The 24,478-nt window shown below is 37.1% G+C and overlaps 1 protein-coding gene across 1 annotated transcript; it reads right to left on the bottom strand.

Annotated features, from left to right (window-relative positions):
* Positions 1–1,435: 1,435 nt before the first annotated feature.
* LOC130264687 (zinc-regulated GTPase metalloprotein activator 1A-like) lies at positions 1,436–22,888 on the bottom strand. Its single transcript, XM_056513062.1, is given in 16 exon segments — positions 1,436–1,901; positions 1,904–1,959; positions 2,610–2,739; positions 4,525–4,590; positions 4,692–4,760; positions 6,636–6,687; positions 9,425–9,481; positions 11,837–11,881; positions 12,683–12,769; positions 13,526–13,572; positions 16,731–16,768; positions 17,809–17,868; positions 18,951–19,042; positions 20,222–20,318; positions 21,142–21,228; positions 22,570–22,888. Coding segments are annotated over 16 exon segments (1,134 nt in total). The 5' UTR covers positions 22,682–22,888; the 3' UTR covers positions 1,436–1,862.
* Positions 22,889–24,478: the final 1,590 nt, after the last annotated feature.

Here is a 24,478-nt window from a genome sequence, read left to right as displayed (position 1 = left end):
ATCACGGAAATTTTACAGTATGGTGGAGTGTGTGATGGGTGAGCAAATATTAAAAAATAAGCACCTAAAATATGACTCTGTGTAAGTCATCCATGGCTTTTTCCCTTATGACTTGCAGTTGAAGCTCTTATTATTAAGTCTCTGAACTTTTTTCAAATTGAAGGATAGTAACACTTCAGAAGTTAATCACTCTAAAGAGAATAGAGTACTTCCATTATTTGAGGCTTTTATAAATAAGAGGTATTTTGATCACTTTTCCTGTGACAAATGGAAGCAAGAGCATCAAAAAATATGAATGTTATTATCGACAACTTAAAATTTATGTGATCTTATCACTCAATGAATAACAGCAATGACAATCATTTGACAAATATTCATGCAGGACTGTGTCATTTATGCAGTCCAAAACAGTGTGAGAACATATACTAGTTTTAAAAATGAAGAGTTCTAATTGCCAAGGGAGACAGTCACAGTATCACTCACCAATACCAGTTCACTCAAATGCCACCAAGGTGTGCTAAACAGAAAGCAACACAGTATAAGCAGATTGTTCTCTTTATACCTCACTTTAGAGAAAAATTAAGTCCTAAAAACTACTTCAAACTATCTGAAACTACTTCTACTGTGAGGAATGAATGCCTGCTGATATATCTACTGGGAGACTAAAGAGCTTTCTCTTAGCTAAAATATGTGACTTAAATACTTTAATCAAGACACCAGCTTCAGGCAGAGTGCAAGATTAATAAATGTCTCCATCCTCAGCTCTTTTGAAAACAAATTCCAAACTCATATATTCCAGTAGAAGCAAAGTGAAAAAATTTAAGATTGCTGATACTAGCTGAGGGAGAGACTGAAGGAATGGCCCTCTTTCTTTTTTTTCAATGTTGGTGTGAGACAAGTAACACACTCCTAGTACCAAAAACAAGTTTTTACTTATTCAGGCATCATTAAGCATCCACTGTAGCTGAAGTCCATCCTTCAGAACTGCATGTAGTAGAATTTTGTTTGTAAACATTTTTAATTCTACATTATCTTCTTTCATTGACTCATTTTGCTTTCACACAGCTGCAGTCAAAACATCCCTCTAAAGCTAAGAGGTGAACAAAGAGTACTGGAGAATGTACAGGGCAGGAAGTTCAACTCTAAACTTCAGACTACATTTTCAAAGTAGTGTCACAGAACACAGTGGAAATGTGCAGTCCCTAGTTCCCCAAATCCTGAACTGGCAAGCTCATGGCCTAGAAGATCGAACAGTTCAACTACATCTTTCAAAATGCCGACTATGTGACCAAGCACTGCATTCACAGCTTTTGTGTAGACAGCATTTATTCCATGTGATCTTGCACCTCTGCTACCTAGGTATTTTTCGTTTCATTATACAACACGTTTAGCAGTACCTGGGATGAGTGCATACATTCAAAAATCACAAAGCAAGTGGAAAGAGATGGAAGACAGTTTAATAGTAAACACCAAACATTCTGTACTGTGATTACATCACTGGCAATAATCTATTGCTTCATTTCCAGTGGAAGAATGTAATCAAGAGAAAGCACTATATTTCAAACATGTTTCCTATATCCCCAGAGTAACGCTTCATGTAGAATATAACAGCCTTTTGCCCATCTGCATTTCAGCACAGTTCCATGATGTTGCTGACGCAGGCTCAGCCAAATCCAAAGTAGGAGAACTGTGTTTGATTCTAGACCATAAGAGCTAATCTTTAAACAGTAGGTCAGCTGGAATTCTTGGGAAGACTTCAGGGTTTAACTGTTGCACAAACTGCAAGAGGATAGAGCAACTACTACAGTCTGTGCCATTCAGTCTTTTCTGTTATAAAATCCTTGCAGGATTAAAACTGACATTTAATCTTTTTTATATTTTTCTGTCAACTGTTTCCTTGTTCTTCTCTCACAGTGGCTATGAATACTTCTTTGATGATCTCCTTGTCCAAGTTCCTGCCTGCAAAGAGAAACAAAATATCTAACTGTATTTTACAGTGCATTACAAAAAACAATGTAAGTAATTTCTTCTAACCTAAGAAAAAGTTTATTACAGCAATCAGTGAGAACAGCAATATTAAAATTACGGCAACAAGAGACTTCAAGCTGCACAAATAAGGTCAAGGGGAAAAAGTAGGTTATTTTTGGTAATAAAACACTGCACAGCAAATAGAAATAAATAGAAAACAGAAACACAGAACCTCAGCACTTCAAGCTTTTCAGAAACAAAACTGATTAAAGTATTTTAAAACCTTCCTTATAGTTACTAAACATTTGATCAAATATTCAAACTATTACCATCACCCAATTTATAATTACAGATTTTAAAAATAACATGAAATATGCCAATGTAATTTATGAAAGCTAAGTACTTTATTGATTTGATTTTGGTAGCACAAATAAGGATAGTGTAGACTCCTCTCAGCTGCAATTTTGAACCTCAGGAGGTTTTGATGGATAAACCTTTGAGAAAGGGTTATGCTGAACATACCCACTGCACTTATTCTGCCCCCTTTAGTCTGACTGCTTTTCACTGGCCAAGTCAGAGGACTGTCTCTGAAAAAAAACAGTTCTTGAACTCAAACAAGAAGATGTGAAATTTCCCCTTACCAATTAGAACCAGCCTGTTGGTTCTCTTTTCATCTTCTTTCCAGGCTACTGAAGTCTCTTCTAGGTCATAGAGCTCATGGACACCTTGGACTATCACTTGATGAGATTTGCCTTGAATAGATACCAGTCCCTTATCAGAAAAATAACTGTTAGGGTACATAAACAAAACTTTAAAAATAAAATATGTAAGAGGGGAAACAAAACTTTTAATTGAGTTCAAAAGGGAATAGTATTTCTGGCAACTATGCACTTGTTAGTCAATCAACATGTCTACCTGTAACATCCACTTTCACATCTCCTTTATTTTGTTAAAGGCTAAGAACTACACTTTAGCAATTACACTTTGCCTTCTGTTCCTCCCTTGTCAGTACTTAGCCTGCTCAAGCAAAAATTAAATGTCATCATATTCTGTGCCTCTTTGAATATATATACGGTGTTTGACATCGGAGTCCATGAAAGCCTGCCTGCCAATGAAATAATCTGAAATGAACAAAAAATGTTTGATTTCAGATTAGTCCAATTAAGCTCTTATGCTCAATATATTTACTTTTCTGAAAACAGAATCTCTGAATATTGGAGTAAAAAAATAAACATTTGTGAAGTACAACTAGCAACAGAAGGGATTACAGTCAGCATGAGTCCATTAACCCACATATCAAAAGCTCTATTAAAACAGTTTTCATCACTTCACAGTACAATGTTCTAAAATACTTAAGTGGAACACATTCTGTAAAACATGTCTTATGCTTTCTGAAAATTCCTCCCAGACTTTGCCCTAAAACAGGTCACTTCCCTAAAGAAAGAGAGTTAAAAATATTTAATAAAATAGGTCTCCATTTGACCTATTAGTTGGAATTCTATAACTATTACTGCCAAAAGGGTTATGACTACAGATAAAATATAAATATAAAAGCAACTAACTTTGGAACCTGTTCTGTAATTAGTTTCCTGGGGTTCATTTGCTTTGGTGTATTTGTCTGTGACTGAAGGACAGCACACGCCTTACCAAAAACCTCACATCTCATAAAGGATTAGTTTGACTCCACTGCTCAATGCACTAAAATCTACTTGCGTATGGCATTATTGCTTTTCAGATCTATTCTCTTCTATTTGTCAGGAAGGGGGAAAAACAAGAATACTTTAATTTTGTTGCTGAAAAAGAAAGACAACAATTTTCCTTCCAATGAAACAAAAATAATTATGTTGCTATCTAAGATGGTCAAGTGTTCTCAGGAAATAAATGGGAGCTTTACTTTCTTATGTTTCTTACAGCAAGCCAAATGACCAACTGGATTCTCACTTTTTCATTATTTACTCAGCTACTTCATATAAGGTAAATTAAAATAGAACCTGAATTGTCACTTCTACTCCTCTCCAAACCAGGCAACTGAAAAACATATGAAGTGCCCGTGAAGAGGAATACTTATGAGCTGCATCTTTAAAACCTACAGCCTGACAATACTGTAAAAAGTTGTTAATTGTAGACCACAATTACTATTGCATTTCTGTTATGCAAAATTGAATTTCTGCATATTATGGCAACAATTTTAAGTACATCTGGCAATCTATAGGATCCAACCTATAGCATCTCAACCCTAGATATATGAGATGGATGGTATCTTTCAGAACAATGGAGGTAGAAAAAGAGAAGTGACAAATATGGCTTGATTTTTAACCCTGCCACTGATGTTTGGGAACTGTACATCTGCCCTCCCCACTCAAAACAAATAGGCTCCATGTCTGCTCCTCTGCCAACTATGTCTTTCTGAGTCATTCATGGAACAGCAGCATTTTGTCTGCTCTGCTATAGTGATCCAGCAGCACGTTTGAGGTCCATAACTCACAGCACACTGCAGGTTTTTTAGGCGTAAAGATGAAAAGCAAAAAACAAAGAAGCTGGTGATTTCTGACTAACCTTCAGTCTTATGACCTCCATGGTGCACCCAGTCTTATCTTTTACATTCTTCTCCCATAGAAGATTCTATGAAAAGAAAAAATTGTTTCCATAAACAAAGCAGCATGGGATGAGTTTCTATAAAAAGCCACAATGATTTTCTGAGTTGATGGTGATATATTACTTACCTGAATAAAGAGATTTAAATTTTCTTCTTTTATATTTCCTGGAACTTCAAATGTTACTGTAATTATAGCCTGCAAATGAGAAGATACACTTATTATTACCACACTGAATAATCATCTCCTTACAGTAATTTCAAAAAGTGTTCTTTTAAGTTGGCCTCATAAAAAGGAAAGTATATGACAACATCTTTTTTTTTAAAAAAATCTCTATTTCTGTTCTGCTCTAATTTGCTAAATGAAGCTCTACTTTTTGCTTCTGTTTGGGTATGCACTTATAGCATATACACAATGCTTTGAACAGCTTAATACCATTAGCTGCTACCATGCAATTCTTTGCTGTAGACACTATTATTTCAAATATGGGTAAGAATGCTACTTTTTTTGCATACTAATCTTCATGACAATTCTATCAGATGAAAAATAATCAACATAGTTTTTATAAAAGGCAACCTGTACTTGCCTTGTAAGAAAGGCTATTTATTAATAGATTATGTATAAAAAGTTTCAGAAAATAAATACATCTGAAGTTAAGTTTTGTTCCGAAGTTAAGTTTTGTTCCAAAGCAACCACTAGGTAGCTGCTCAGGATCAATTATCAAAAGAAAATATGAAAATAGAACACGTAGTTTAAAATTAACAATTTATTTAAAGAAGAAATAATACCTCTTGTTTTTGTCACTATGACTGATCAATGGTATGGTAGAACAGAGAGAGAATTACTTCCTTAATTTGAAAGCATCAAATTATTATCTTCAGATGACTAGTCTAACTTACAGAAAAAAATTAAAGCAACAAGAAGCAAATGTTTCTCTAATGACCAAGTAAATTTATTGAAACAACCAAGAGCTAACACTCTGAACAGCCTCAAAACACAGTCGACCAAAGTTCACTGTGCTCCAAGCATGGTGCAGTTTGTTTCTGTTGACCTTCAACATGAAGATAATAAGCACACTTTGTCATACAACAAGGACTTGCCCTCAATTATGCCTCAAATGCCTCAACAATTATCTTAAATATGTGGGTGTTAAACTAAACAGAGAAATGAACAATGAATTCTGTTGAATGACTCCACACTACAGACCTAACAATTATCTCCTTAATGATACAAGGATACTATAAGTCATAACATTCAGGAAGGCTTCTACTTAACACTTCTATCTACTTTAGGGATCTACTAACATTCTATAACTGAGTATATTTAAGAATTTTGATTAAACAAAAACTATCAACATTGTCATTGTAATTAGAATTAAGCATGAACTGGTTTTATGTTTAATCTTTAGTTTCAAAATTAAGTTATAATTGCCTTTTCCTGTTCTCAAGACTAGCAACTTCACAGCTAAAATACGCAGTTCAAAAAGAAAACACAGGCATTTTATGCATCATATGTTAACCTGAAAATTAAATTTAACCATAGAAACTTTCTGAAGAAAGCCCAGTTTTCTAGGACACCATAAAAAAATAGAAGTCTTGAATTTTTTGCAGCCACTGAGAGAAGTTGTGGCCTATAAGTGAACCCACTCACCTAGGGACACCCCAAGGAGGACTGTGACCCACAGCTCAACAAAAGACATTCTGTTTTGGACAGAAAACCTACAGGACAGGCTGGCTACAAATTTAGGACTTGTTTCTGCAAATACCTAAAAAAAAAAAGCAGTTCTATTTGGTTCACTAATACTCCCCATGTGAATCAACAAATGACATTACTGACTGGAGCACTGGAAGCCTATAAGCTATTTTTGAAAGCGAGACTTAATATAGCCATTTATAATCTATCTACAATAAAATACATTCCTTTCCTGTAATCTGGGTAATCTTCCAAACACCTTAGAACACATTACTCCCTAACTGAAACCTTCTGAAACAGTAACAAAATTAGTATGCAATATTGAACAGCCCTGTTGTTGCAAAAACATCAAAGCAGTATTTTTGGTAATTTGGTAATTACCTTATCTAGATGCGCATGTGTTGTCTTTACATGCTCAAGCTTTTTCTGCAAACTGAAAATAAGTAAAGTAATGTCACATATAAATGCCACATTTGAGTAGGATGGGCAAAATGTCATTATTTCAAAATTTTTAAAATTCCAGTATTGCAGAGCAAAACTGAAATATCAAAGATCGACTGTATACTCAGAATAAGCTTCAACAGTTAATTTCATTTTAACTTCAAAACAAAATGTTTAATTATATTTGTTTGATATAGTTAATTGTTTCTGTTAGAAAATTAGGGTTTTTAAAACATAAAGACAATTGTAGTCCTGCTATGCAATCTCTTCAGCATTAAAACCATTTATACTTCAATGCACACAACACCCTTGATACTCCTTTGTGCAAAAAAGGCAAACTACATCATTAAATCAAGCAAGAAAAAATAAACCACTAGAATTTATCTAGTTGATTATATTGTTTTTTTTAAAACTTTACAATTATTTGAAAATCAAGAAGAAAAGAATGTACAAGGCTGTTGCTTGAGAGAATGAAATCTGTAACATTAATTGAAATACTATATACCCAGCTTCCACTTCTCAGGTGTACAGCTCACTTCTACTATGCAGGGTGCCTGCAAACTTAAAACAGATACTCTCTACTCAATAAAGGAACTTGGGGACTTCTTTTGTAAACTAATATTAAGGGTCTTACTGCATCTTTTTGTGTGACAATACAAAATTGTACTGCAGTCTTAGATTTCACATCCACCTGTCTTGATTAATCAAGATAGCACAGAATTTCTTCAAATACCATCTTCTGTACTGTTTCTGTTTTTTCTCTATTTCGTGAATAACATGCAAAGAAGATATAGTGTAGCACAAGTTACTATGATGCTCTCTGCCATTTCAGAGAACATTGCCATAAAAATCCCTCTTCCTAATTTGATGACTGTAAAAATTTTAGAAGCATTTTTGGTGGGGGAAAAAATGTCTGCTACAGAAGTAACATTTCACATTCCTACTTCTCCTATTTCCTTTGTTTTGCTGTTTTAGTCTCTTACTGCCCTTCACCGAATCCAGAATTCATGATGTGTTTCCTGTGACTTTGGGGTACATACAGACTACCAAGGTTCTACCACACAGTCACACCAAACAGATGTTCTATCTGTCTGCTAACAGAAATCCTTACTGCAGTACGCCATTAAAAGAACAAATTTATTAATGTACTGTGTTCAAGTGATGCTGGATGCAAAGAGTTTTTCTGCTCAGATGATGGCACTAAAACCATCACTTGTATTTTATGTAAGAATTCCTGTATCTTGGAACTAAAATTAGGATAAGCAATTTTGCTGAGCTAAGTTCAAACATAAACAAAATAAACCGAACTTTTTAAAAGTAGTCTACAATCTTCTGGTACTTTTATAATTTATCTTTAAATGCTGACATTTTAAAATGTTTCCCTTGTTTCAATACCAAATATTGAGAAGCTCAAAAGTAACTGAGTGAGATAAGACAAAAGACTAGACTGAGGAAATCAATAAAGAATTTTTTGTCAGTTCCTTAAGAACTTTCACAGATCTGTGGAGTGCTGCAAACTAGTAAACTTAGTACAACACCACCTATTACAAGTAAACAGATCTAACTGTGAACTGCTGTTATCAAGAATAACCCTTTTCATATTTTTACTGCTTTATCTCTGTTGTGTGGCTCCAGCATGAGTTAATTCAAGTAGCTGATTCATTATAAGAACTTGGAACATGGGTTTATGGTCTGGCTTACTAATAGTTATCTATTGCCTCTAAAGGATGTATCAGCCTCCCTCCTCCCTTCACTTTGTTTTGGATGCCTCGTTTGGTATTTCCCTGATGCTGCTATTGGTAGAAATCTTGAAACAAACACTCCAGTATTTCACTGATCAGACAAAAGCCAGCAAAAAAAAAAAAAAAAAAACCAAACCTATAATTTTGATTGTACTACATCAGTTCAGAGGGAAATCTCACAAACCCATGTTATCTAATAAAAAAACACATGTTATTACTAATTTGCATGTCCTGCAGTTTCTCCCATCTGTGAACTCTATTCCATTATCTGAAGTGAAAAGTGTGTATCCAGGAAGAAAAATGAAGCTGATACTGCCTTCCTTTTCCCTCCTTTCCATTATGATTGCTCCAGCACTCTTCATTGTCTTTGCTTTGCTTCAGCACACACAATGAACAGAAAGACCTCTCCCCTCCCTTCCCATTTTACTTCTGCACCCATGCAGGATGCTGAAGCATACATCTGGCATTAAAAATCTCCAGGAATGAGAAACACAGTGATCAAAATTTGTAGAGCCTTTGCTTGCTGTGGAACCTCAGTCTTTAATTCTTTTCTATGAAATCTAAGAAGGCCTACAGTTCATCAAGATACAAAGGAGAAAATTTTTGAAATGCTTTAGAAGAACCAGAGAAGTATATAAATCTACTCTGATATTAAACCAAACTTGCATTTTGGGGAAAAAAGCCAACCACACACACTCTGGCTCATTTGACTTTGTAAGGCCAAAAAGGTTTTTGCAGGCATTTGAAGAAGAAAATAATTCTATTATTACCTTACATTATTACAAAATTCTGATATTACCACTTATAAAGCACTAATTTTTAAAATGTGACTGTCCTGGTCTAGACAGGACAGACTAAACTGGAATTTCTAACAGAAACTAAAAACAGAAAATTTGCAGAAACAGACGCAAATTTGAGTCAGGATTTCAGTGTGTCTGTTTCATACACAGATATTTTTTCTAATAGACAACAAAATTGTCATCATACCTTACTCCAGATAGACTGTCAAAAGCATGTAGGTCCAAGACATTAGAGAGATCAACTCTAAAGAGAAAGGGAAAAAGAAAGCTTTGTATTTTTGATATATTTAAATCCAGGTTTTAAAGGTTTTCACTGAAATTTATGTTTCTTTTCTTGTCTATCAGATTAATGCCATTAATACTTAGGCTTATTTTTGGCTATCAGTGGTTGGTACTGTCTTCTACAAGGAAATGCTGTGTTAATTTACACAATAATATGTAAGCACAGAAACGATTTTTTTAAAAAAATACAGTAAAATACAAGGTAAAATACAAGGTATTTCCAAAAATATTATAAAATTCCTTATACTGGATGCCTGAATATTAAATTTTTTTCCCTAAATGGGAAAAGGAACCTTAAGCCTTTCAAGACAGACACAAACACCTGGAACATATATATATAATACTGACACACTGTTAGCAAACAAACCTGAAACAACTTTGACGCAAGCACTACTACCAGGAATTTGAAACAGACAAATGAAAAATGTAATATAGAATACTGTATTATTACTGGCAGTACTGATCATGTCTGCTTATAGGAATGGCTACCTATAAACTTGCATGAGAAACTTTTCTTCCCAAAGCATTACAGACTACAGATTTCACTGCTAATACACAAACAATTCCTGTGCAAAATTCATGACCAACTCAATGTCAGTTGTTCTCAGCAGTGTTTTAAAAAAAATCACATAGTAATCCTGCCTTTTAAATGTGGACTTTTGAGGGATAAACACCCCCTTAAAGAGGGTATGCCATCAAATAACATGGCAATAAATTAATTTTGTGCTTAGTTCACATTTGGAATGTTTAATAATAGAAGAGACCCTATGAGTCATTTACGGAAGAATATTTACAAGTAACAAGTTGTCACTGAGGATTGAATGTGAAGCCCACATTATTTTATATTCAAAACACATTCCTAGCTGGCATCAGATACTATATAATATGCAAAACAATCATATGTTGGATCTCCCCCTAATGGCCATTTAAAACAACTCATGTAGTTTAGCAGCTTCTTCAAAACTGGTGCTATCTGATCACCCAACAATAGAAAGTATTTTTCTCTACAATTTCCAACTACATTTGACAATAACTTTAAAAAGCCAAGTATACTTTATAAAGGTTATGACTATTACCTTCTCTTTACATTTGCTTAAATCAAAATCCTTTATTTTATGAACATTGACCACAATAATCCAATAATTGATATAAAAATGCATAAATCATTCCTAGCAGTCTGGAAAATACACTGCTCTCCTAATCCCTCTGGGAATACAATATCTGTTTAAGTCCTTACTAAAGGAAAAATCTGAGTCAGAATTTCAATTAAAATAGCAAAAACAGTGCAATGGTTTTTCTTGTTCTTGTAATTTCCTGCTTTCAAAGTAATTTTAGAGGAAGAACTTACTTGCAGCAGCAGTGAGAATAGTATTTAAGGTGACACAATAGAAGGAAAACACTGTAGTGCACACATCCAACTATTAGCTCAAAACCAAACTGGCCTCACAGCTGCTCTTCAGCCACAAGGTTGGTTAACGCTGTATCTTTGTGGCCAAGAAGGCCAAGAGTGTCCTGAGATGCATCAGGAAGAGCACTGCCAGCAGTTAATGAAAGGCAGTAACTGCTGCTCCAGTCAGCTCTAGTGAGACTGTGCCTGGACTGCTGCACCCACTTCTGGGCTCCTCAGCACAGAGCACGTGGAGCTCCTGGATAGAGTCCAGGGGAGGGCAGCAAAGATGTTTAAAGCACCAGAGCACCTTGTTTTTATGAGGTCCTTTATGAGGAAAGGCTGAGGGAACTGGGCCAGTTCAGACTCAACAAGATGTCTGAGATGGGACCTCCTCAGTTTATAGAGGTATCTGAAACAGGGATGTCAGAGCATGGACCAGGCTCTCAGTGCTGCCAGGCAACAGGACAAGAAGGAACAGGCAGAAACTGACATACCTGAAGTTTCACCTGAAAGCAAGAACTACTTTACTGTGTGTGTGACCAAGCACTGGAACAGATTGCTCACAGAGGCTGTGGAATCTCCCTCATGGGGGATATTCAGGAACCATCCAGACACAATACTGTGCCATGTGCTTTGGGATGACCCTGCCTGGCAATAGGGTTGGACAAGATGACCCACTGTGCTCTCTTCCAACCTCACTCATTCTGGTATTCTGTGATACGAACACTAACAAAGAAAAATATGAATTAAAAATACATTTTTATTTCCTAAAAAAAAAAATTATAGATGCATATTCATAACATAAATATTGGGTTAAATATTTATAATTTAGTAGTTTCCCTTTAATAAAGTCAATTTAATATAATACTTTTAAACTGCCACAAACGAAGCAGGATCTAGTACCTAGTAACAGTGGCCATTTAATACCTTGATCTTTGTGTCTCTAGGATTTTAACAAGTCCATTTATTGACCTAAAATAAAACAGAAAAATCACTAGTTAGATGAAAATACAACCATGATACATTGTTTGAATACATTAACTAGAGAGAGCATAATGTGAAATAACACCCCAACTCTGCTACCAGCTTGTTAAATAACTCTCAGATATGGGTCAAGATATCTGGTTTCCACTAGCAGCCAGGGAATTTCACAAGTTCTGACAACAAGATATCACCAGTGAGAACAGCATTTTCCTATCCAAAGCTATTCATGATATACTCTGTTCAGTCTAAGAATTTTTATTTTCATATTTCAAAAAACTAATACAATTGTAAATTATTTAAAAATTTTAATGTTTAATTTGGCCTATCATGGTAATGATAGAAAAGGGTGATGTCTTTGATCATTAATTTGATTCAGACCACTAGTTCTTCTGCTCCCATGACAATTGTTTGGAGCTTCCTTCCTGTATCTTTGCATTTGCTAGTGAACTCATATTTACCAGAAGATTTATTTTCCAATTCTGCTAATTCTCAAAACCAGCAATAGCTGCTCAGAAACATTAAAAAAAAAAAAAAAAAAAAAAAAAAAAAATTAAGAGAAAGGCCTGTCCTTAGTAAATAACATCAAATCTTACCTAGTTTGACAAAATGCTAAGATTGTATAAGAACACAGAAGTACCTTTAGCAAGAGAAAGTCTCTTTTCCCTTATACGCTTATCAATTTGTGCTAATCTAATAATGACATAATTTCTATTCTAACAGCAGTAAAGAAGTAACTATGTTTAATTTTTGAGGCAGTACAGTGTTACAGTTATGCCAAAAGTTTCATACCTCACAGATGTTCTGACTTTATTCAACTCTTCCTCTGAAACCAAATCTGTTTTATTGATGATTATAAGGTCAGCTAATGCAACCTGCCTATGTTTTAAGAAAAAAAAAGAGAGAAAAAGACATCACTAACAAACAAATACTTTATCTGTGAGGCAGAACATCACCTCTCCCATGGCCCCAAAAGATACTATGAACGTTGTTAGTACAGAAGGGCAAGCATTAATCAAACTAGAACATAATGGAGAATGATTGAAGTATTATTCATACTCAAGAGTATTACTCTCCTCAAATATGTTCTTCTGTGCCTTAACAGATCAAATCAAGGCTTACTAGATTCTTTTATTTTAGGGTTGGTTGGTTTGTTTGTTTATCAGCTTTTTTTGTCATCTAATCCAAAGTGCCTAGTGATTTAACAACTTTACCAAGCCCTTTTTGCCTTGCATGTGGTCCTTGTAACGTGATACTTGAAGTCTCTTTGCTTTAGGAAGACTTCAACAATTACTCTTCATTATTATGGCTCCACATTTATTAAAAAATATTCCTTTATCTCCAGTTCTGCTTCAAGCATGAGAGGTCCTAACACAAAACTTTTAATTCCCCCAACACGGGAGCTTCTCATTCAATTAAATTAAATCCTATCACTATTAAAATAGAATAGTCAATTCTTGGCAGAAAGATCAAATTAAGCATGAAGTTACTTTTTCAGCTATTACCTCATTACACCATTCTACCTCAGTTTAAGCAAAGCAGAGAAAAAAGCCCCATAAAAGGACCCATTTCCAATGAACTTTTATACAGTGGAATTCCTAACTTGATATATAAAATTAATTTCTACATCCATACCGAGATGCTTCATTGATAAGACCTTCTGGTTTCTCCTCTGTCAAGTGCTAAAGAAAAATTAAAATAATTGGATTAATCATATTCAAATTAAATTGAAATTCATTTGCAATTAAAGAAAGCCAGACCCATGTCAATTGAGGTCTGTTTATCAACAAGGTATTGAGGAAGATGGCATCTAGAATCTTTGTTAAATGATGGTGAAAAAGTCCATTTATACATTCACCATTACAGAAATTTATAATTACGTTAAAGCAAACTCTTCTAATTAGTTTTATTATTAGAAAAGAGTTGGAAAACTTTATAGTATTTCTTTTAATTACTTTTCAGCTTTAGAATGAAGTAAAGAAGTCACCATGATGTACAGTAACAATGAAAAAGTATATCTGAAAGAAAATAAAGGGTCAGTAATACTACTATGAGTGTGAACTCAACTAACCAACAAACCAACCAGAGGCCAGGCTTGCAATATAGCATTTTGTATGTGTAACTTCACACTCTTTTTCTCTGGAAGACTATACAAAACAAACTGTACTTTGATAGTAAAAACTGGTAATTTTTTCCAGGTTTGTATGAATAAACCACTGCTCTTTGGCAAGTCTGTCCAAAATCAGAAGCTACAGGAGTTTTACTATCATCTCCACTTGACTGCCCAAGCTAGTCTTCACAGAAAAATCAGTGAAAGGGAAAAAAAATACCTGCATCTCAAGCAGCAGTGCAACATTTAGCAACACAAAGCTTTACTCAACAGACTACACTAAAGCAGCAAAGGTCTAGCTACAAGTTATTTTCTGCCCACTCTGCCATGGAGACAGTAATCTCTACGAGAAAAATATCACAGACATCTGGAGGAAGAAAAACTTCAAACTGATGCTGTAATATCAGTAGGAACTTGCCACTTATGCTTACATCTCTGGGAAGGTTAGAGTCCTGTGCATTCCTTCATAAGCTCTAAATATATCAGAAATATTACTTTAAAAGCTCAGTTTCAAATTACAGTTATACCAAATCAAAAGTGGAATCAATTGTCATGGGAAATACGTAGATTTTTAATAATCCAGAGATTGTTTTTTTCTTTGTTGGAATTATCAGGCATCTAACAGTATCTCACTTGAAAAACAAAAATAGTTTATTGCATACTGTGAGTCTATCATGTCAAAACAAACAAAACTATTTCCTGATTGTGCACAACCTAAGCAGAGCACAACAAGAAGACAACTCTCAGGAACTTCTCCTCTGACCTTTTCTTTATAATCCTTTGTGTATTGATTCTATTCAATTAATGTTTACATTTGTTGCCCTAGAAAGAACAAATGTCAGTAGTCCAGATGTCAGGTCCTGGAAGCTGAGGACTGCGACTTCAAGCTGTCCAACTGTTTGCCCTCGATTAAAGAAATTAGTATTTCAGATTGCTGTGTGACAAATCTGTTGAGTGATAACGCACGGTATCAATGATCACTTCAGTTTCAATTTGGCTGACTGGTCACAGTGTTGTTTGTCAGCTTTTCTTGTGATGGGCTGGTTCTTTGAAGCATGACATACTTAAATTGCTGCCCATTATCTCAATGTTATTATCTGTGTGGCTTTCAAAGTTCTTGGAATAATAAGCAGCTGTTGAGGTCAGGCATTGCAACCAGAGGAACTAAACAAGTTAGCAAGTCCTTTTATATAAGGCAAAATTTGTTTACATAGTGCACAATTGAGAAAGTCTGAAGTTCCTACTATTCTGAGCAGATGTCACTGTTTTACAGGTTTACTGATTAAATAATGTATGTTTTCATTGAGCTGCCAAAGATAATAATAGACAGAAAATTTGAATGTTTCAAAACATTTTTGTGTTGTTTCTGTTATACTACTTGAAAGGCTAATATTTAAAAAAGTAATTTTCAAACAGTAATAATTTAGTGCTACTGTGTGCAGCACAATTATATTTGATCTAAGACAGTAATTCAGCACTGCAGAAAAAAGAAAAACAGAACAATATTTTTGAAAGCAGTGAAACACATCTGAATTAGTGTGAGGGAAGCCAGCTGAAAAGGAACTGACTTAAAACATGATATGATTTCTTGTGATAGTTGAGCTGATTCAGAAGACAGTTCCTTTTGGAAGGGAAAACCACCCCTTTCTCCTCACTCTTCTACCAACATTTCCACAAAATTTCTTGCAGAACACAATAAACTTGCCAAATTTGCTTTCTATGAGGTTAGATTTGTTCTGTTCCAGCCCAACACAAATTTATGGGAGGACCAAACTGCTACTCTTTTGGTAAATCAGCTAGATAAGCACAAATGAAAACAGAAACCCATGTACTCCAAACAAACAAACAAACAAAACAAAACAAAAAATCTTACATAGGAAGTATCACTCTCTTATTTTTAAACCGTTATTCTTCAGTTCTCTGAGCCATTGTAAATGCAGAAATATTAATAACACTTCCACAGCATGACATTTTTATATGATGAAGGCATTTTTTCTTACGGTCATTCTTTTTTTTTTTTTTTATCCTGCGAAATCAACACCCAATCAAAGCAATAACCTCCTAAGTTATTAAGTTGCAAACAGTTATATTTACACCCACATATTACCAAAAAAAAAAAAAGGGCTAAACTATTTGATTGAATCACAGTTTCTGCTGACTCAAGCTCACTCTTCTAGATGTCTGTTCTTACATTATACTTTATATACAGATTACTCTAATACCTTTTTCTCTGCTTCCATACAACATTAAAATGTTAAGCAGTACCAAGACACCTGTGCTCTCATTTCTCCCTGCCACAGCTGCCATTACATTAGTACCCTTCTCAGTCCAAGCCCTAACTCAATTGCTACCACACTGGTGTAAGATACTGTTCTTAGTCCTCTCCTTCCAAGTGACACAGATCAGTGACCAATTCCTCCATTGTTTTTACAGCATTCCAAATGCCTGTTTGGATTAAAAGCAAGATTCCTGAGTGAAGAGATAGAACTAGAAGGAATCAAGTATTTAGCAACCTGGCAATTCTTGTCAGACACGTTGCTGTGTCTGTAAGAATCTGAATTCTTGTGAGTATCAGTAGTTCGTTGTGCCCACTGAAAACACAGTAATAATGAAATACATCCTCATCCAATGCAAGAATTACAGCTATTGTTAAAATTAATAAATCTACCTGAACTGCAATAGCTGTTCTAATGCTGCAGTTTTAAACAATATAACAGTCTAGCAACTTACCTGTAATCCATGCTTTGCATCAACAACAGACACAATACCTAAAAGAAAACATTAAAATGGAAATTTCTGCGCTGAAAGCAGCTGGCAGTTTAACAACTTGCAAACCTGTAAAAGGTAACAATATCAGCACATTTACAACTAGTTATAATAAACTGAAAGTATCTGTACATTAAATTAGTTACCTAAATATTTTTTTATTCATTGTCGTATCTGTGGTAGTAAAATGTCTACAAAAGCAGGTGAGATAAATTCTTGCAAAGTGGATGCCTCTTCCACAAGAGGAAATTGGCTGAAATACGCTTCTACAGAACATTGAAATAAATTAAGGGACTGACTGACCTACGCAGCCATTCTAATGGCAAATGACCAGGAATTTGCAAGTCTCTGGCAGAAATTTAGGAAGTTTCTTACTGAACTCAATGTTTCCTTCCTTTACTAGATGGGTATTTCACAGACTGACCAAAACCCTAGTAGGGTACTTCTTAAAGCCAAAAAGTAGGTTTTTTCCTACATGAAAAAAATGGCTCTTTAATTACATATAATGATGATTTGTCTTTCAGTATTCTCAGGATTTTTATTGGAACGCAGCAAATATTAGAGGCAATGAGTACAACAGGTGAACGAAGTAGAAAACAAAAGTCAGAAACATCCATGTGTTCACATTATGAATTCAGAAAAATAGGAAACCCTTTAGGAAACACTGCATTGAAGGAGAAGGGGGAGAAGGAAGAAAGAGAAAAAAAGCATGCTGTAGTATTACTCCTAATTGAGGTTTTATAACATCTACCTAATGACTTTCCCCCATCTTACATCACAATCAAGAGCAGTCCATATCTGATCTCTTAGAAAAGCATTATACAACTTCTGTTGGATTTAGTGATATTAAACATCTCACCAAGTAAATAAACAAGCATCAGAATATCAGGGATACCTCTGTGATCAAATCTGGCAGTGGGAAAATCAAGTTCATACATTTCAGAACATTTTCTGAACCCTTGCCTTAAAACACCAAGAATATATTACTCTAAATCCAGATATGAAATGCCAATACACAGGAAAATAAGCTTGCACTTCTTACCGTCAAGATAAATGTCACTTCCCAGCTCAGAATCAACCCAGAACATGGAGGCCACAGCTCCTACAAAGTGCAGCATATATAGAGTTGCAAAATTGAGATTTTTCCAGTAAACTAACAACATTAAGGTATTTAATAGAAAAACTGTACTATAATAACTAACAATAAGATCAGTAACTAAAGTAATTCCAATATCTAAAACTGTTCACCTGAAGCGATACGATGCAGTCCTTCAAACATCACTCTGTATCAGACCCAAAAACCTGTCAGCTGTTTTAGTGCTTATTCAGGCAAGATATAGCAGGGACCACAACACGAAATAGTTTTCTGGTATCTATTGATTTTTTTTTTCCAAAAAGCTTAATAGTTTTCCAATTTGACTCAAACAGAATTGGTGTGTAACAGAGGCCAAATCAATGTCCTGTCTTTTGAAGAAAATTACTTTATAATGACAACTATTTAGCTTTGAGCTGGAAAGTACCAGTCTCCTAAAGGGAAAACAATTGAATTTCTGATAAGAATTTCCTTCCCTCTCCATCTACAACAGACTTTTTAATGTGGATGATTTAGAGAAAACTGTTTTGGATAGCTGTTTCTAACATGAGCTCAAGTTCAAATACTTCTTTAAAATAAATATTACTAAAGACAATAGAAGGATTTTGTAAAATCTATTATTGCTCTTTAAGAAGAATATACTAGTCTGTCTCACAGTATATTTTAGGTCTTCACAAAATACAAGGTCTATCACAATCAGTGTAACAATATAACAGATGCTAACTATTTAGACTATTTAAAAGGAGACATGCAGAAGATCAAAAGTTTACTGAAAAGTACTAGTTTCAGAGTGTGCTTCTTTTTGCTAAGACCACTATCTTCTCTAAAGGAAAATATAGGAAATATATTTTAGCTGGATTTCTAAGCTTTAGATTCAGCTTAGAGCAAATTTAATGAACAGAAACCAACCAAACACATTCATATTTGCACCTTAACCAATTCGCTGGAGACTATACAACCATCAAAGCATAGATGCCTGACAACTCACCACTTTATATTACAAATGTCGAAGCGAACTAACCAGTGAGCAAATAAGCACTTCATAAAAACAGAATAATTATCATGGTTATGAAAACTGTGATGTGAACTACCTGGATCTGCCAAACCAGTTGTTTCTAACAATATATAGTCAAATTTTCCTCTCCGTTGCATCAGGTTCTCAATTGCTTTCACACCATTGTCCCTGTAAGAAGAAACAATTAAATCTGAGAACAGAGAAAACAAGCTAAAGCACGTATTTAAACATATCTTCTGATGCAGAACACAGTGTCAGTATCATGAAAGCGAAAGTTTTGAGTCAGGACATTTGCAGACTTACAGTCTACAATGAAAATTTAGTTATATGCCGGCATAACATTAGGCAAATTTTAGTTCTCTTTCATTTTAGTCTGAAAATAGTATTTGCCTAATCCCACCAGATTAAAGATTTGTTTTCAAACACTGAACAACCTGTAAAGGACAGAAAGGTTGTGCAGATATGTAACTATTTGGTTTGGCAGCTGATATTACAGAAATAAGGGGTGAGGTAGAAGTGAAGCACATTGCCCTGCCTTTCTATCTCACCTACACCAAGATTAACATGTGCTATTTACTTAAATCAGAGTGGACGTAGCAGCCTGAAGCAGAAATACACAGCATTTATGTAAGAAACAAATGTATATAAAACATAGTAGCAAGACAGCATTCCTTACACCCCAGAACAATAGAATCCAATAAAATCTTCTGTTTTCCACTTACTACCTATTACTATTTAAGGCAGAAGACCAGTTCTCAGGACAAACAGGCCATGACCCTCATTTAAAATTTAGCACAGACTATGCAGCATAGAAAGAAACAGTAAAAAAACGCGTCAAAGAAACAAATACTCTCTTGCTTTTTAACATCACCATCAGCTTACAGATTTGGATACTGTGTTTCATTAGGTCACAAAAGGCTTTCCATTTATCCTTTTTGATTAATACAATACTGAAGTATCAACCAATGTACCAAGAAAAAGAAGAGTAAGTGTTTTGCAAGGAAATTGGCAAACCTGAGTCATAGCTCCAGCCTACCTGAATCTTCAGCTTTCTACATGGAAGCATATAATACTAACGATAGAAAGCTAGATCCCTACTCTACAAAACATCCCATCAGCGTGTATGTTGGTATTTAGATTACTTCACTGAAAGACACCAAGTCCAAATCCAGTAAGCCAGCAATAAGAAATAAATTTCTACGTCCAAAGTTGCAATTGTTGTTTCATCTGACAAAAGAAGTCTCAATCAACTCTACTATCTTCAGAAATCAAATCCTGGTTGTCTTCTCTCTTCCTCAATTCCCCAAAATATCCACTGTAAGAACTTGTACATTAGTCCTTACTTACTTTACTGAACAACACAAGCAGCCATTTCTGAGCTCCAGCCATTCTTCATAGAGTTCTCCCCCTTGACTGATTGCCAAAGATTTCTCCAAGGCACTTCCTAAAAATACAAGTAGTGCTATATTTTTAATCTACAATCTTGCATGACAATGCCTGTAAGAGAGAGATACATGGATTACACTCTTTTCTCCTGAGACCATGTTTCTGACATGTTCTTAAGAGATTTCCATTTTATGAGGAATTTAAAAGCCAAGACAAAGCTGATTCTGTGAAGATCAAACTCCACTGATATTGGTACATCATAATTACCAGAAATTTTGCTAAAAGAAAGGGACACCAGCCTGTGTCTTCATATCAAATAAAGGCTCTGTCTGTACATTATATTTTAGGCTTTGTGACTAGAAAAGTGACAAATATCTTTGTTAATGAAGACAAACAAAAAGACCCCTGCCAACACAGTGTAAACTGTAAGCTTCTCACTATGGTACAGATATGAAATTATAGCTAGAGCAATTAAAAATCCTCAAAGCAAAGAGTTCAAAGAACCATAGCCATCAAACACACATCTCCCCATTTTCTTGGCCCAGGATAATTTGCAATCTGCAAATGCTGAGGGGAAAGGGAATAAAAGAAAATATTATCTACCAACATATTTTGATTTCCATTTGCTTGAAACTGAGTGGGACAAATGGAGGTAGCACTTCCAACACGGTGATGCATTTATTGACTTTACTCTGAGAGCCTACATCTATATGCAAAACAGATTAATTCATGTCACTACTTTACGAAAGCCAGCAAAAAGACTATAAGGTATGTTAGTAAATTCAGTAATGGATTTAAACTTACAAAAGTCTTAGTTTCCAGAAGTTTTATGTACTCGTTGTTTTGTGGCAAAAAATAAAGGTTTCTGCATGTTTACATACCTTCTCCGAATTCATTCAGAATAACTGCTATTCTTTTGTTATGCTGCTCTGTCAGTATGTAATTTAGAAGAGTTGTTTTTCCAGCTCCTAGAACACAGACCATATTTCTATTAAAATGCAAAAAAAAAGCTACATAAATTTTCAAATGAAAACTAAATACTGTTATGCATGCACATGAACACTTCAAGCAAATCTCTACTAAATAGGAGTCTTCATTCCAATATCCTACATTCCATTCTAATTATGTAGAAAGTAATTTGTAGATATATTTGACCCCATAGAATAATCAGAACATTAAATCTCAGTCTTAAATGATTCTCATATTTTCCATTCATTAAGCATCAGCACTTGATAAACTTACAATTTCCTTACTAGTAGGGTAGTCTTTTCCTACAAAACTAACTTTTATGCTTCTCTTAACAAAAGGCACACTTAATCTTCTCCCTCTTACTGCCTTTTCTAATCAGTCTTGTCATCACTAACCACAGATGTGCTACTAACTGCCTTTAGACGGGGCATTGTTAAAAAACCTGATCACAAGCCCTGTGACACCACCTTAGGAACAGTTTCATCCCATGCACAAGATCACAGAATTGTCAAGGGTAGAAGAAATCTCTGAAGATCATCTAATCCAAAGCAACAACCAGGGAGCCTTCCTTACTTGTCATTAAGAATCTCTTTCTGCAACACTGCGATGCAGTACAAAGTTACAACATTCAGAAAAGTGACGGCAATCCTAAATTTAATCAGATCCTTATTGTCCGTAACTGTGTGCAGCACACAGTAACTGCACTGGCTGAGTGGTACAGGAAAAATGCCGAACCTCAGGTTTTTCAGACTGCAACGCAGTCCGCATCTAACTGAGTCAAATATTTGCACTATTCTGACGTTATGGCCAAGAGCCATTTGTCAATCGTGACCTGAACGAAGCGGCCCCTGAAAGCAGGGTGGTAACAGCAGCAAAGCGTGCCTGCACTGCTGCTCAGAGTGGCGCTGCGAACGCACCGGAGCGGCCAGGGGGCCCCGCGCTGCCCGCCCGCCCGAGGGGAGAGACCCCGCCCGCAGCCCCGGCCCCACGGACCCCGCCCGCCCGAGGGGAGAGGCCCCCGCCCGAGAGGAGAGACCCCCGCCCGAGGGGAGAGACCCCCGCCCGCCCGAGGGGAGAGGCCCCCGCCCGAGAGGAGAGACCCCCGCCCGCCCGAGGGGAGAGGCCCCCGCCCGCCCGAGGGGAGAGACCCCCGCCCGCCCGAGGGGAGAGACCCCCGCCCGCCCGAGGGGAGAGACCCCCGCCCGCCCGAGGGGAGAGACCCCCGCCCGCCCGAGGGGAGAGACCCCCGCCCGCAGCCCCGGCCCCGCAGAGCCCGGCCGCTCGCCTGGGCCTTCCCCACCTGCACGCAGTCCCTGCCGCGCGCTGCTCCCGCTCCTCACCCAAGTACCCCGTGATGATTGTCACGGGGATCTTCCCGCCGGGGCTGGCATCCCCCTGCTCCGCGCCATGGGCGCCGATCGGGACCAGGTCGGGGCAGTCTTCGTCCTCCATAAGCGCGGCCGGCCCCGGCCCAACCGGCCCCGCCAGTCGCGCTCCCCTGGCGTCACAAGGCACGCACCGCCACGGCGGCGTCACCGCGGTGACGTCACCGGGCTGTGTCACGCCCCGCCAGAGGGCACCTCCCCTGCGCGGGTTCTGCGCAGGCGCAGCTCTGGGGACCGGGGCGAAGGGGGGCGGTCTCAATAAAGGAAATTTTGGATCGTGGAGTACTGTGGTGGGTGGGGATGGAATTCACAGTGTGTGCCTGAGGCAGCGTCCTCGCTCAGGCAGGGACGTCGCAGACCACATGGCACAGGAGTGTGCCAGACGCTTCTAGAACATCCCCAGGGAGGGAGGCTCCACGCCCTCTCGGGGAAATCTGTTCCAGGGCTCAGTCACCTGCACAGCAGAAGTTCTTCCTCGTGACCAGGTGGAACTCCGTGAGTTTCTGCCTGTTGCCTCTTGTTGTATGGCGTGGCACTACTGAGAGGAGCCTGGCTCCACCCTCTTGACGCCCTCCTTCAGACAGCGGTGACGCTGATGAAGTCCCCTCTTCTCGAGGGGTCGTTTCTTGAGTCTGAACAGGCCCAGCCCCCTCAGCCTTTCCTCATAAGAGAAACGCTCTCCTCCTTTACTCCCCTCTCTTGCTGTCTCTTGGACCTGCTCCAGGAGCTCCATGTCCCTCTTTGTCCTGAGGAGCCCAGAACTGGACACAGCACTCCAGGTGAGGCCTCACAGAGCTGAGTGCAGGGGCAGGATCACCTCCCTTCACCTGCTGGCAATGCTCCTCCCAATGTCCCCCAGGATCCCATTGGATTTCTTGGCCACCAGGACACGCTGCTGGCTCATGGGCAGCTTGTTGTCCAGCAGGACCCCCAGGCCCTTCTCTGCAGAGCTGCTCCCCAGCAGATCGGGCCCAAGCCTGGTTCAGACACACACAGTGAAGTAGCCCCAGTGTAAATAACAAACACGGTGCAGGGTGCATGTGCTCTCATCCATCTATAATCAAATAATCGGTGAGGTGAATTTTGGCTTTCTCTGCTCCCCATTAGGGACTGTGAGGGGCACATGCCACCTGTAAGACACAACTACGGTTAATCTGAACAGTGTTACATGCTCCCCAGCTTTCTGTGGGCCATAGGTTTAGCAAATGGGTAACGCATGTTCCATTTCTCCATGTCAGCAGGTGTAAATGCAACAGCATTGGGGACGCACAGAGAAGAGACTGGCCTGATGCATGCTAATATATGCACACATCTAAAATCCAGATGGGGTTTTCTACTCTCAGTTAAGATTCAGTAACACTGTTTTGAGTTCTGGTAAAGTAGGCTTGGCTTCATCTTGTTTGTCTATCTGTTGGCTTGTATGGTAATAAAAGTACTTGGTATTGATTCTTGATTCTTCCTACACTTGAGTAAGTTAAAGTGTTTAATACTGATAATATTTGATGATATTCCAGACTAAATAGTTGGCTTCTCCCTTAGTCATTCTAATTTTAACAAGCATGTGAAAGTCTGGTTTAAGACATTATAAAATAATTTATTTAATCCATTGATTCAGCTTGTCCTTGGAGATACAACCATATTTATTCCAACAGAAATATCCACAGTATACAGACTGTTGATTTCTAGAGTTTTAGAACCAATATATTATAAAATGCATATTTTTGCATTCTTGTTTCAGTGACTCAGGTCATTGTCTTGTATGATGCATCCTATCTTAGAGGAAAAATCTGATCAGCTTTTCAAAGCTGTATCTGCTAGAACCCTGCCTGGTGATAGATGTTTTTGCTGTCCTGGAACTACACAG

Source organism: Oenanthe melanoleuca, chromosome Z (assembly GCF_029582105.1).
Source record: "Oenanthe melanoleuca isolate GR-GAL-2019-014 chromosome Z, OMel1.0, whole genome shotgun sequence".
Taxonomy (NCBI): Eukaryota; Metazoa; Chordata; class Aves; order Passeriformes; family Muscicapidae; genus Oenanthe; species Oenanthe melanoleuca.
Note: the sequence above shows the minus strand (reverse complement) of the source record. Positions and strands in the feature narration are given on the sequence as shown.